Source organism: Carcharhinus amblyrhynchos, chromosome 4, assembly GCF_965287045.1.
Source record: "Carcharhinus amblyrhynchos chromosome 4, sCarAmb.v2.hapA, whole genome shotgun sequence".
NCBI classification, from domain to species: domain Eukaryota; kingdom Metazoa; phylum Chordata; class Chondrichthyes; order Carcharhiniformes; family Carcharhinidae; genus Carcharhinus; species Carcharhinus amblyrhynchos.
In genome coordinates, this window is record NC_137327.1 from 67,783,842 (window position 1) to 67,797,424 (window position 13,583).

General features: G+C 44.5%; 1 protein-coding gene across 1 annotated transcript in view; it reads right to left on the bottom strand.

Annotated features, from left to right (window-relative positions):
* The window catches only part of LOC145342090 (dynein axonemal assembly factor 6-like), an 82,786-nt gene that overhangs the window by 27,761 nt on the left and 41,442 nt on the right, over positions 1–13,583 (bottom strand). Inside the window, exon 4 of the mRNA XM_080187304.1 lies at positions 11,555–11,654. Coding sequence (XP_080043430.1) covers positions 11,555–11,654 — 100 coding nt within the window. The remainder of the gene's footprint in view (positions 1–11,554; positions 11,655–13,583) is intronic.

A 13,583-nucleotide genomic window follows, 5' to 3' on the forward strand; every position in this document is an offset into this window, starting at 1 on the left:
GACTTACCAATTTTTAAACTCAGTGCCCCGGCCGATGAAGGCAAGCATGCTGCACGCCTTCTTGACTACCTTCTCCAACTGCGTTATCACTTTCAGTGACTTCTGCCTATCAATACTCTTAAGGGTTCTGGCATTTACTGTACATTTCCAATCGGTATTAGGCCTTCCAAAATGCATTACCTCACATTTGTCTGGATTAAACTCCATCTGCCATCTTTCCTCCCAAGCCTCCAACCGATCTATATCCTGCTGTATCCTCTGATGGTCCTCATCGATATCCGCATATCCACCAACCTTTGTGTCATCCACAAACTTACTAATCAAACCAGTTATATTTCCCTCCAAATCATTTGTCTATTATCAACAGCAAAGGTCAGCACTGATTTATGAGGAATGCCACTTGTCATATCCCTCCATTCAGAAACACACTCTTCTACTGCTACCCTTTGTCTACTATGACTGAGCCAGTTCTATATCGACCTTGCCAGTTCACTTCTGATCCCATGCGACTTCATCTTCTGCACCAGTCTGCCATGAGGGACCTTGTCAAAGGCCTTACTGAAGTCCATGTAAATAACATCCACTGCCTTACCCTCGTCAATCATTTTCTTCGCTTCCTCGAAAAACTCGATCAAGTTAGTAAACGTGACCTTCCCTTCACAAAACCATGTTGCCTCTCGCTAGAACGTCTATTTACTTCCAAGAGGGAGTAAATCTTGTCTCAAAGAATCCTTTCCAATAATTTCCCTACCACTGACATAAGGCCCACTGGCCTGTAATTATCTGGATTATTCTTGCTAACCTTCTTAAGCAGAGGAACAACATTGGCTATTCTCCAATCGTCTGGAACCTTCCCTGAAGGGGCAGTGCTCCGAAAGCTAGTGGCTTTTGCTACCAAATAAACTTGTTGGACTTCAACCTGGTGTTGTGAGACTTCTTACTTTATTTACTCCAGTCCAAGCCGGCATCTCCACATCATGACCTCCCCTGTAGTCAGTGAGGATACAAAGATTTCTCTCAAGGTCCCAGCAATTTCGTCTCTTGCCTCTCTCAGTATTTAGGGGTCTATCCCATCAAGTCCTGGGGACTTGTTCACCTTAATGTATCTCAAGAACCCCAATACCTGCTCCTTTTTCATCTCAACATGACCGAAACTATATACATATACATATATATACATATAGATTCATCATTTACAAAGTCCTTTTTTTTGACTGACACAAAGTACTCATTTACTACCTCACCCATTTCCTCTGGCTCCATGCATAGATTCCCTCCCCTGTCCTTGAGTAGACCAACCCTCTACCTGGCTACCCTCTTGCTCTTTATATATGTATAAAAAGCATTATAATTTTCCTTAATCCTGCTGGCCAATGATTTTTCGTGATCCCTTTTAGCTCTCCTTACTCCTTGCTTCAGTTTCTTTCCACTTTCTGTGTGTTCCATACTTACTTTGTGTGTTCCCAGCCCCCTAGCTTTGACAAATGCTTCCTTTTTCTCTTTGACAAGTCTCACAATATCTCTCGTTATCCAGGTTCCCAATACATGCCATACTTATCCTTCATCCTTACAGGAATGTGCCAGTCCTGAATCCCTATCAACTTACACTCGAAGGCCTCCCACATGCCAGATATTGATTTGCCTTCAAACATCTGCATCCAATCTACGTTCTGCAGTTCCTGCCTAATATTGTTGTAATTAGCCTTACCCCAGTTTAGCACCTAAACTTAAGGACTACACTTCTTTTTATCCATCCGTACCTTAAAGCTTACTGGATTGTGGTCACTGTTCTGAACTGTTCCCCTACTGAAATATCAACCACCTGGCTAGGCTCATTCCCCTATACCAGGTCTAGTATTGCCCCTTCCCTACTGGATTACCTACATACTGTTTCAAGAAGCTCTCCTCGATGCTCCTTCCAAACTCTGCCCCATCCATGCCCCGAGCACTAAGTGAATCCCAGCCAATATAAGGGAAGTTAAAATCTCCCACCACAACAACCCTGTTATTTTTACACCTTTCCAAAATCTGCCTACATATCTGTTCCTCTATCTCTTGCTGGCTGTTGGGCGGCTTACAGTAAACCCCCAACATTATGACTACATCCTTCCTAATCCTGAGTTCTACCTATATTGCCTTGCTGTATGAGCATTCCGAAGTGTCCTCTCGCAGTACAGCTGTGATATTCTCCTTAACCAGTAGTGCAACTCCCCCACCCCTTTTACATCCCCCTCTATCTTGCCTGAAACATCTGTATCTTGGAATGTTAAGCTGCCAATCTTGTCCTTCTCCTAACAAAGTTCTATAATAGCAACAACATCATAGTTCCAAGTACTAATCCAAGCTCTAAGTTCATCTGCCTAACCTGTTACATTCTCGCATTGAAACAAATGCACTTCAGTCCACCAGAGGCTCTTTGATTAGCAACTATACGCTGCCTGGTCTTTCTCTGAGGCTTATTGGCCCTACTCTCTGGTTCCCCTTCAGCTAATTCACCTTTGCTTTGGTTCCCAGCCCCCTGTCAAATTAGTTTAAATCTTCCCGCATGACACTAGCAAACCCCCCAGCCTTTCCAGTTTAGATGCAACCCGTCCTTCTTGTACAGAGCTGCCCCTGAAGAGACCCCAATGGTCCAGAGATCTGAAACCCTCCCTCCTACACCAGCTGTTTAGCCAAATGTTGAGCTGCACTATTTTCCTATTCCTAGCCTCACTGGTACATAGCACAGGGAGTAATCCTGAGATTACAACCCTAGGGGTCCTGCTTTTTAACTTTCCACCTAACTCCCTAAACTGCTGCTGCACGATCTCATCACTCTTCCTGCCTATGTCATTAGTACCGATGTGTACCATGGCCTCTAGCTGTTTACCCTCTCCTTTCAGAACGCTTTCTGCCCATTCAGAGACATCCTGGACCCTGGCACCAGGAAGGCAACATACCATCCTACATTCTCTTTCGTTCTCACAGAAGTGCCTATCTGCATCTCTCACTATAGAATCCCTTATAACTCTTATAGAGTCTCCTTACAACTCAAACCATCAAATCCCAAAAGCATCCCAGTAAATCTCTTCTGCACTCTTTCTAGTTTAATAACATCATTTCTACAATAGGGTGACCAGAACAGTACACAATATTCAAAGTGTGGCCTTACCAATGTCTTGTACCAAGACATCCCAATGTTCTAACCAATGAAACCAAGCATGCTGAATGCCTTCTTCATCACTCTGATCATCTGTGACTCCACTTTCAAGAAGCTATGAACCTGTACCCCTAGATCTCTTTGCTCTGTAATTGTCCCCAACACCCTACCACTATTTAAGTAAGTCCTGTCCTGGTTCAATCTACCAAAATGCATCACCTCACATTTATCTAAATTAAACTCCATCTGCCAATTGATCAGCCCACTGGCCCAATTGACCAAGATCCCGTTGTAATCCGAGATAAACTTCTTCAATGTACAATATGCCACCAATCTTGGTGTCATCTGCAAACTTACTAACCATGCCTCCTATATTCTCATCCAAATCACTAATATAAATGACAAATAACAGTGGTTCCAGCACTGATCCTTGAGGTATACTGCTGGTCACAGGCCTCCAGTTTGAAAAACATCCCTCTCCAACCACCTTCTGTCATCTGGCTTCTGTCATCAAGCCAATTTATATTCATTTAGCTATTTCATCCTGGATCCCATGAGATTTAACCTTATGCAACAACCTACCATGTGGTATCTTGTCAAAGGCCTTGCTGAAGTCCACGTATACAATTTCAACTGCACTGCCCTCATCTACCTTTTTGGTTACCCCTTCAAAAATCAAATTTGTGAGACATGATTTTCCACTCACAAAGCCATGCTGACTGTTCCTAATCAGTCCTTGTGTCTCTAAATGCCTGTAGATCCTGTCTCTCAAAATACCTTCCAACAACTTACCCACCATAGATGTGAAGCTCACTGGCCTTAGTTCCCAGGCTTTTTCCTGCAGCCTTTTTTAAACAAAGGCACAACATTTGCCAACCTCCAATCTTCAGGCACCTCACCTAGACTATCGATGATTCAAATATCTCTACTGGGGGACCCACAATTTACTTCCTAACCGCCCAGAATGTCCTGGGATACATTTCATCAAGTTCCGGGGATTTATCTACCTTGGTGCGCTTTAAGGCTTCCAGCACCTCCTTCTCTGTAATATGTACACTCCTCAAGGCATCACAATTTATTTCCCCAAGTTCCCTAACATCCATGCTTTTCTCAACAATAAATACTGATGAGAAATATTCATTTTGGATATCACCCATCCTTTGTGGATCTGCACATAGATGACATTGTTGACCCTCAAGAGGCCCTATTCTTTCCCTAGTTACTCTTTTTCCCTTTAAATATTTGTAGAAGCTCTTTGGATTCTCCTTTGCCTTATCTGCCAAAACAATCTCATGTCTCCTTTTTGCCCTTCTAATTTCTCTCTTAACTCTACTCCTACACCGGCTATACTCTTCAAGGGATTCACTAATGAATGGCAAAAGATTGGGAAATATTTATGTAGCGAGGGACCTGGGTGTCCTTGTACACTAATCACTGAAAGCAAGTATGCAGTTGCAGCAAGCAATTAGGAAGGCAAATGGTATGTTGGCTTTCATTGCAAGAGGATTTGAGTACAGAAGCACAATATAAAGGTCCTTGGTGATATCACACCTGGAGTATTGTGTGCAGTTTTGGTCTCCTTACCTAAGGTTCACCAGACTGATTCCTGGGAGAGAAGAATTGTCATATGAGGAAAGATTGTGTCAACTAGGCCCATACTTGCTGGAACTTAGGAAGAGAGGGGATCTAATTGAAATGTATGAAATTCTGACAGGACTGGGCAGACTAGATGCAGGAATGGTGTTTCCTCCAGCTGGGGGTTCTAGAACAAGGATTACAGTCTCAGGATACTTGGTAGGCCATTTAGGACTGAGATGAGGAGAAACCTCTTCATTGAAAGTGGTGCACGTGTGGAATTCTTCTACCATGGGAGGCTGTGGAGGCTGAATCACTAAATTTTTAAAGAAGAAAATAGATTTCTAGACACTAAAGGTCTCAAGTGGGGAAGAGTGGGGATATATGGTGTTGAGATTTATGGATCAACTGTGATTTTATTGAATGGCACAGCAGGCTAAAGGGGCTGAATGGCCTATTCTTGCTGCAATTTACCATGCTTCTACATCAACATTGACTCAGGGATGGAAAGAGTTAGGTGGGGCTGACATGAGAGGGCTGGAAAGATACACCAAATATTTTTAAAAAGCCATCATGGAAATTAAGAGAATACATCAATATTGATTCTCAAGTTGAAGATGATAAGTCTAAAGTCTCCAGAGTTTCCCAACAATCTAACTCCAATGGGAATGCACCAATTCAGACTCAAGGAAAAAGCAACTATAATGTTGCTGTTAAATTTGAACACAGCTGGTGGTTAGAAAGCTGTTTTCTTCGATGATAGAGGCAGATATTATTTCATGCAGATATCAAGGAAATGGAGTGCTTATTTTATCATAGTGAGCCTATCATGTATGTAATTCTATCTTTTTAACTCAGGAGAAAACAGTTCCCAATTAGGTTTTCAGATTCTATGACTTACAAACCAGCCCCTTAACAAAATTTGTATTTATATTCCTGGCCTACTTTTAAACATGAACACTTTATGTGGCTTTTACAGAGTAAGAAATTTTGATTCTGCTGATATTTTGTTTTGCGGCTCTCAGTTTCCAAGATTAAGGGATGGTTTGGTAATAATTTTCAAGATATGAAGTCGAGCTTTGACTTCACAGAATCACAGAAACCCTACAGTGCAGAAAGAGGCCATTGGGCCCATCAAGTCTGCGCTGGCCACAATCTCATCCAGGCCCTACCCCCATATCCCTACATATTTACCCGCTAATCCCTCTAACCTACGCATCTCAGGACACTAAGGGGCAATTTTTAGCATGGCCAGTCAACCTAACCCGCACATCTTTGGACTGTGAGAGAAAACCAGAGCACCGGAAACGGGATTGAGGTACATAAGGAGGAGGTGTTAGCAATTCTTGAGAGTATGAAAATAGATAAGTCCCCTGGGCTGGATGGGATTTACCCGAGGATTCTCTGGGAGGCTAGGGAGGAGATTGCAGAGCCTTTGGCTTTGATCTTCATGTCGTCATTGCCTACAGGTATAGTGCCGGAAGACTGGAGGATAGCAAATGTTGTCCCCTTGCTCAAGAAGGGGAGTAGAGACCATCCTGGGAATTATAGACCGGTAAGCCTTACTTCTGTTGTCGGCAAAGTTTTGGAAAGAATTATTAGGGATAGGATTTATAATCATCTAGAGAGAAATAAATTGATTGGGGATAGTCAACACGGTTTTGTGAAGGATAGGTCGTGCCTCACAAACCTTATCGAGTTTTTTGAAAAGGTGACCAAAGAGGTGGATAAGGGTAAGGCAGTTGACGTGGTGTACATGGATTTTAGCAAAGCGTTTGATAAGGTTCCCCATGGTAGGCTACTGCAGAAAATGCAGAGGCATGGGATTGAGGGTGATTTAGCAGTTTGGATCAGGCATTGGCTAACTGATAGAAGACAGAGGGTGGTGATTGATGGGAAATATTCAACCTGGAGTTCAGTTACAAGTCGTGTACCTCAGGGATCTGTTTTGGGGCCACTGCTGTTTGTCATTTTTATAAATGACCTAGATGAGGGTGTAGAAGGATGGGTTAGTAAATTTGCTGACGACACCAAAGTCGGGGGAGTTGTAGACAGTGAGGATGGATGTTACAGTTTGCAGAGGGACATAGATAAGCTGCAGAGCTGGGCCAAGAGGCGGCAGATGGAGTTTAATACGGAAAAGTGTGAGGTGATTCACTTTGGTAAGAGTAACAGGAGTACAGAATATAGGGCTAATGGAAGGACTCTTGGTAGTGTTGACAAGCAGAGAGATCTCGATGTACATGTGCATAGATCCCTGAAAGTTGGCACCCAGGTTGATAAGGTTGTTAAGAAGGCGTACGGTGTGTTAGCTTTTATTGGTAGAGGGATTGAATTTCGGAGCCGTGAGGTCATGTTACAACTGTATAAAACTCTGGTGTGACCGCATTTGGAGTATTGCGTACAGTTCTGGTCGCCGCATTATAAGAAGGATGTGGAGGCATTGGAAAGCATGCAGAGGAGGTTTACCAGGATGTTGCCTGGTATGGTGAGAAGGTCTTATGAGGAAAGGCTGAGGGACTTGAGGTTATTTTCGTTAGAGAGAAGGTTAAGAGATGACCTAATTGAGGCGTACAAGATGATCAGAGGGTTAGATAGGGTGGACAGTGAGAGCCTTTTTCCTCGGATGGTGATGGCTAACATGAGGGACATAGCTTTAAATTAAGGGGTAGTAATTATAGGACAGATGTCAGAGGGTAGTAAGGGCGTGGAATGCCCTGCCTGCAGCAGTTGTGGACTTGCCAACTTTAAGGGCGTTCAAATGGTCAGTGGATAGGCATATGGATAACATTGGAATAGTTTAGGTTAGAGGGTCATTAGATTGGTTCCACTGGTCGGCGCAACATCGAGGGCTGAAAGGCCTGTACTGCTCTGTAATGTTCTATGTTCACCCAGAGGAAACCCACGCAGACACAAGGAGAATGTGCAAACTCCACACAGGCAGTGACCCACGCTGGGAATCAAGCCCAAGTCCCTGGAGCTGTGAAGCAGCAATGCTAACCACTGATACCATGCCGTGAGTTGACAGAGATAAACTACTACCGAAAGTTAGGGAATCTCAAAGTAGAGGTCATGCCCTAAATATTACACAGTAATAAGTCTCACAATACCAGGTTAAAGGCCAACAGGTTTATTTTGTAGCAAAAACCACTAGCTTTCGGAGCACTGCTCCTTCATCAGGTGAATGGGATTTCAGTTCACAAACAGGGAATATAAAGACACAAACTTAATTTACAAAATAATGGTTGGAATGCGAGTCTTTACAGGTAATCTTGAGGGGAATTGCTTGATAGAGCAGACGCAGCACGATTTCGTTAAGGGGAAGTCGTGTCTGACAAATTTACTGGAGTTCTATGAGGATGTGTCTAGGGCGGTGGATAGAGGAGAGCCGGTGGATGTGGTCTTTCTTGATTTTCAGAAGGCGTTTGACAAGGTACCTCACAAGAGGTTATTGCAGAAGGTCAGGGGACATGGAGTTGGGGGTAGGGTGTTAGCGTGGATAGAGGACTGGTTGTCAAATAGGAGGCAGAGAGTGGGGGTCAATGGGTGCTATTCGGATTGGCGGTTGGTGACTAGTGGAGTGCCCCAGGGGTCGGTGCTGGGGCCTCAGCTATTTACCATTTATATAGATGATCTGGAGGAGGGAACCGAGTGTATGGTGTCGAAATTTGCTGATGACACCAAGATTGGTGGAACGGCAAATTGCGCGGAGGGTGTGGAGAGTCTGCAGAAGGATCTAGATAGGCTGGGCGAATGGGCCAGGAACTGGCAAATGGAATTTAATGTTGGCAAGTGCGAGGTGGTCCACTTGGTAGGAATAATGGTAGGAAGGATTATTACTTACGTGGAGAAAAACTGCAGCAGGCGACAGTGCAGAGGGACCTCGGGGTCCTTGTGCATGAGTCGCAAAAACCCAGCTTGCAGATACAGCAGGTGGTCAGGAAGGCAAATGGGATGCTGGCCTTCATAGCGAGAGGGATTGAATATAAAAGTAGGGAGGTCTTGCTGCGGCTGTATAGGGCATTGGTGAGACCGCAGCTGGAGTACTGTGTGCAGTTTTGGGCGCCATACTTACGCAAGGATATTTTGGCCTTGGAGGGAGTGCAGAGGAGGTTTACTAGGCTGATGCTGGAGTTGAGGGGGTTGAGCTATGAGGAGAGGCTGAATAAACTAGGCTTGTACTCGTTAGAGTTTAGAAGAATGAGGGGAGATCTCATTGAGATGTATAAGATGATGAATGGGATGGATAGGATAGAGGTGGAGAGGCTCTTCCTGCTCAGAAAGGACAGTAGGACTAGGGGGCACAGCCTCAAGATAAAGGGGGGGGGCGGTTTAGAATGGAGTTGAGGAGGAATTTCTTCACTCAAAGGGTGGTGAATCTCTGGAATTCTCTGCCCGTTGAGGTGGTGGAGGCTGCCTCGCTAAATATTTTTAAGACGCGGGTTGATGGGTTTTTGATAAGAGAGGGGATTAAGGGTTACGGGGAGAGGGCGGGAATGTGGAACTGAGCCACGACAGATCAGCCATGATCTTATTGAATGGCAGAGCAGGCTCGAAGGGCCAGATGGCCTACTCCTGCTCCTATTTCTTATGTTCTTAATCAAGTCTGGAGAGAGTGGGTTAAGCACAGGTTAAAGAGATGTGTATTGTCTCCAACCAGGACAGTGATTGAGATTTTGCAAGCCCAGTCAAGTCATGGGGGTTACAGATACTATGACATGAACCCAAGATTCCGGTTAAGACTGTCCTCATGTGTGTGGAACTTAGCTATCAGTCTCTGCTCAGCAACTCTGCGCTGTCGTGTGTCGTGAAGGCCGCCTTGGAGAATGCTTACCCAAAGATCAGAGGCCGAATGCCCGTGACTACTCAAATGTTTCTCAACAGGAAGAGAACACTCTTGCTTGGTGATTGTCAAGCGATGTTCATTCATCCATTGTCTAGTGTCTGCATGGTCTCCCCAATGTACCATGCCTCGGGATATCCTTTCCTGCAGCATATCAAGTAGACAACATTGGCTGAGTCGCAAGTGTACGTACCGTGTACCTGGTGAATGGTGTTCTCGCATGAGATGATGGCATCCATATCGATGATCCGCCACGTCTTGCCGAGGTTGCTGTGGCAGGGTTGTGTAGCGTCATGGTCACAGTTCTCCTGAAGGCTGGTTAGTTTGCTGTGGACAATGGTCTGTTTGAGGTTGTGCAGTTGTCTGAAGGCAAGAAGCGGGGGTGTGGAGATGACCTTGGCGTGATGTTCGTCTTCATCGATGATGTGTTGAAGGCTCCAGAGAAGATGTCGTACTATCGCCAATCCAGGGAAGTACTGGATGATGTAATTAATACCCATGACTAATACCCACCCCTATGACTTGCCTCAGCTTGCAAAATCTCACTAACTGCCCTGGCTGGAGACAATACACACCTCTTTAATCTTAACACTCTCTCCACTCGCATTGTCTGTACCTTTAAGATTTGATTACCTGTAAAGACTGACATTCCAACCATTATTTTGTAAAGTGAGTTTGTGTCTTTATATGCCGTGTTTGTGAACTGAAATCCCACTTACCTGATGAAGGAACAGTGCTCTCAAAGCTAGTGGCTTTTGCCAACAAATAAACCTGTTGGACTTTAACCTGGTGTTGTGAGACTTCTAACTGTGTTTACCCCAGTCCAATGCTGGTATCTCCACATCCTAAATATTACAGTCAGGCTTTTCAGCAGTGAAATTAGGGCAGAATTTTACGCTCTTCCCCAGTGGTTTCTGAGGCAGCAGGTGAGGGGTAGGGGAGTAAGGGCACCTCCGTTGGAAGGCTCCTTCAGTAAAGGGGGTTGGGCACTTCCATTGGGGAAGACCTCTTCAGTCTTTCATAGAACGGAGACTTCCATCCCTCCCTTTCCTCCCTGACCTAGGCACCAACAATGAGATCACCCCACTCGCAACTTCCTAGTCTCCCTCCCTTCCCTCGGTCCTCTGGTATTTATCAGCACAGCAGTTCCATGGACTACATGGCGCTGCAGCACCTCTTTTGGCCACTACAGTGCTGTGCCTGGATGGGCTGGAGAGCTGTCCACCAATCTGACTGGTCAATATCTCTTTAAGGTCGGACATTTTTCCAAGTGAGGATGGAAATTCTGCCTGCTGTCAATTTACACTCATTTAAGTGTGAAATGGCAGTGGATCTTGAGTCACTGGGGATATTTTCCCCGCTGACTCTCTGGATGATGGGAGCTGAATGCTCACCAACCTGAAAATTCAGTCCCAGGAAACACTCCCATGTGCAAAGGGTGGTGGAAGTCATAACAAGTTGATAGATTTCTAATAGTTTCAAACTGTAAAGGAATATGGGGCAAAAGGAAAGTAAAGAGCATTAGGTCACAGATTATTCATGATCCCACTGAATTATGTCATTTGCTCAAGGATCAATTGGCTCAGTCGTTGACTCCTGTTCCTATATTGGAAAAGTGACTGTAAGAATAATATTAAATCTGTGAGAACAGTCGCTTGATAATAAAAAAATTGAATATTGCGGAACAGAGAAATGTTGCCAAAGCTTTTCATCTTGCATTCATCAGGTAGGTATAATATCTCTTTAGGAGGAGTGCAGGGAATGTAAGAAAATATGTTAGCATACTGTGAGCTTACTTTAAGAGACAAAATAAAATATTTTAGGATATTAAATACATGTGAAATTGATGATCCATTCCAAGAACATTAGTTATCAGAGACAGATGAATGTGATAGAAATGTTTTGAACGTAGGTTTTAATATTGACAGGGTGATATGAAACAAATTGTATCCTGTATAGTACATAGAAATCCACAGCTTAATGCCTCAATTACTTACTCAGGCTGTTGTCTTGGATCCCAGATATCATCAAACTCTGACCCCTTTGGCACATCATCCTCTGCCCAGATTTGTTTGGTGTCTGTAGGCTTCTCAGCATCTGATAAAAAAAAAGTGAAGTCTATTGGATATTAAATCTTTTTCATTCCTCTACTTTAAGAACTGAAGTCTTGTAATCTAATGCATGTTATCTTCTGCATCTTTTAAACCTCCTCTACTGAAGATGTTGAGTCTATGCCTGGACAACAGTCTATCATTCCTCACCCAATTGACCATCACTGTTGCATCAGTCTTAGAAGTGATTGTTGGCATTGCACACACATGATCATAATGAATAGTGGAGAAGGTTTGAAGGGGTGAATGGCCTACTTCTGTTCCTATTTTCTATGTTTCTGTGCCAAACAGTATTAACAATGAGTAATACGCCAAGCTACATGACCACACAATCGATAAATTGATCTAAGCTCTGCAGTTCTGCTACTATATCAGTTTTACTGCTGGTGGACAACTCACTGCAAGATGAAGTTCCACAAATATCCCCGATTTGGAAGAGGGAGTAGGTGGTGTGCTCAGCAAATTTGCTGATGACACCAAGATGGCTGGATTGGCGGGCAGTGAGGAGCAGTGTCTGGCAATACAGCTGGATATTGATAGGCTGGTTGATTGGGCAGATACATAGCAAATGGAGTTTAATCTGGATAAATGTGAGGTGATGCATTTTGGCCGGAATAATGTAGGGGGAAGTTATATGATAAAGGGTAAGCCCGTAAGGTGTATAGAGTCGCAGCGAGACCTGGGGGTGCAAGTCTTTGAAGGTGGCAGTGCAAGTGGAGAGTGTGGTGAAGAAAGCCTATGGTATGTTAGCCTTTATAGGAAGGGGTATAGAATATAAGAGCTGGAGTCTAATGTTGCAGTTGTACAGAACGTTGGTTAGGCCGCATTTGGAGTACTGCGTACAGTTCTGGTCGCCTTACTACCGGAGGGACGTGGGGACTCTGGAGAGAGTGCAGAGGAGGTTTACCAGGATGTTGCCTGGCATGGAAGGACTGGGGTATGTGGAAAGATTGAAGAAATTGGGGCTCTTTTCCCTTGAAAGACGCCGACTGAGAAGGGATCTAATAGAGGTATATAAGATTATGAAGGGTATAGATAGAGTAAACAGAGGTAAGCTATTTCCTATAATAGAGACACGTAGGACAAGGGGCCATGGACTTAAGGTGAGGGTGGAGCGGTACAACACAGATATTAGAGGGAGGTTTTTCACACAGAGGGTAGTGGGGGTATGGAATGCTCTGCCACGTAAGGTGGTGGAGGCAAACACGCTAGAGTCCTTTAAGAGTAACTTAGACAGGCACATGACTGAGTTGGAGATGGGTGGATATAGGAGAACCTTTTAAATAAGGGTCATTAGCATTGGGGCGTTCCTGGTAATGTAAATGGGTATAGTATGATAATAATGTTTTTTCTCTTTTCATTCACAGGTTTTAAGTCGGTCCACCTCGTGTCCAACGAGGGGCATACACACGATGGGTCGTACTGGGGCTGCTCTTGGTTGTTTGAGATTGGCCTAGTGCTTCATGTCGTCAGTGTGTGCCTAAACTGGACAAGATACTGGGCAAGACGACAGCTCTGTGACTATCGCTGATTGCTGTGCAGACACATGGATTTGGGCCAGTGTCTGTGGGAGTTTGCGCATTCTCCCCGTGCTTGCGTGGGTTTTCTCTGGGTGCTCCGGTTTCCTCCCACGCCCCAAAGATGTGCTGTTAGGCTGATTGGCAGGAATAAATTGTCCCTAAATCAGTTTCCCTCAATCTGGATGGCCATAAAACATTAGATAGGGGTCATGGGTAGAGAGGTGGACTGGTGGTGTTGAGATGGCGGCGCGGGCTCGTTGGGCCGAAGGGCCTGTTTCCCGGGCTGAATTTTGTTCTTTATTCTGATGGAGGCAGCACATTGGTACAAAAGACAAGGATGAAGCATTTGCAACAACCTTCAGCCAAAAGTGCAAGAGTAGATGATCTATCTCGGT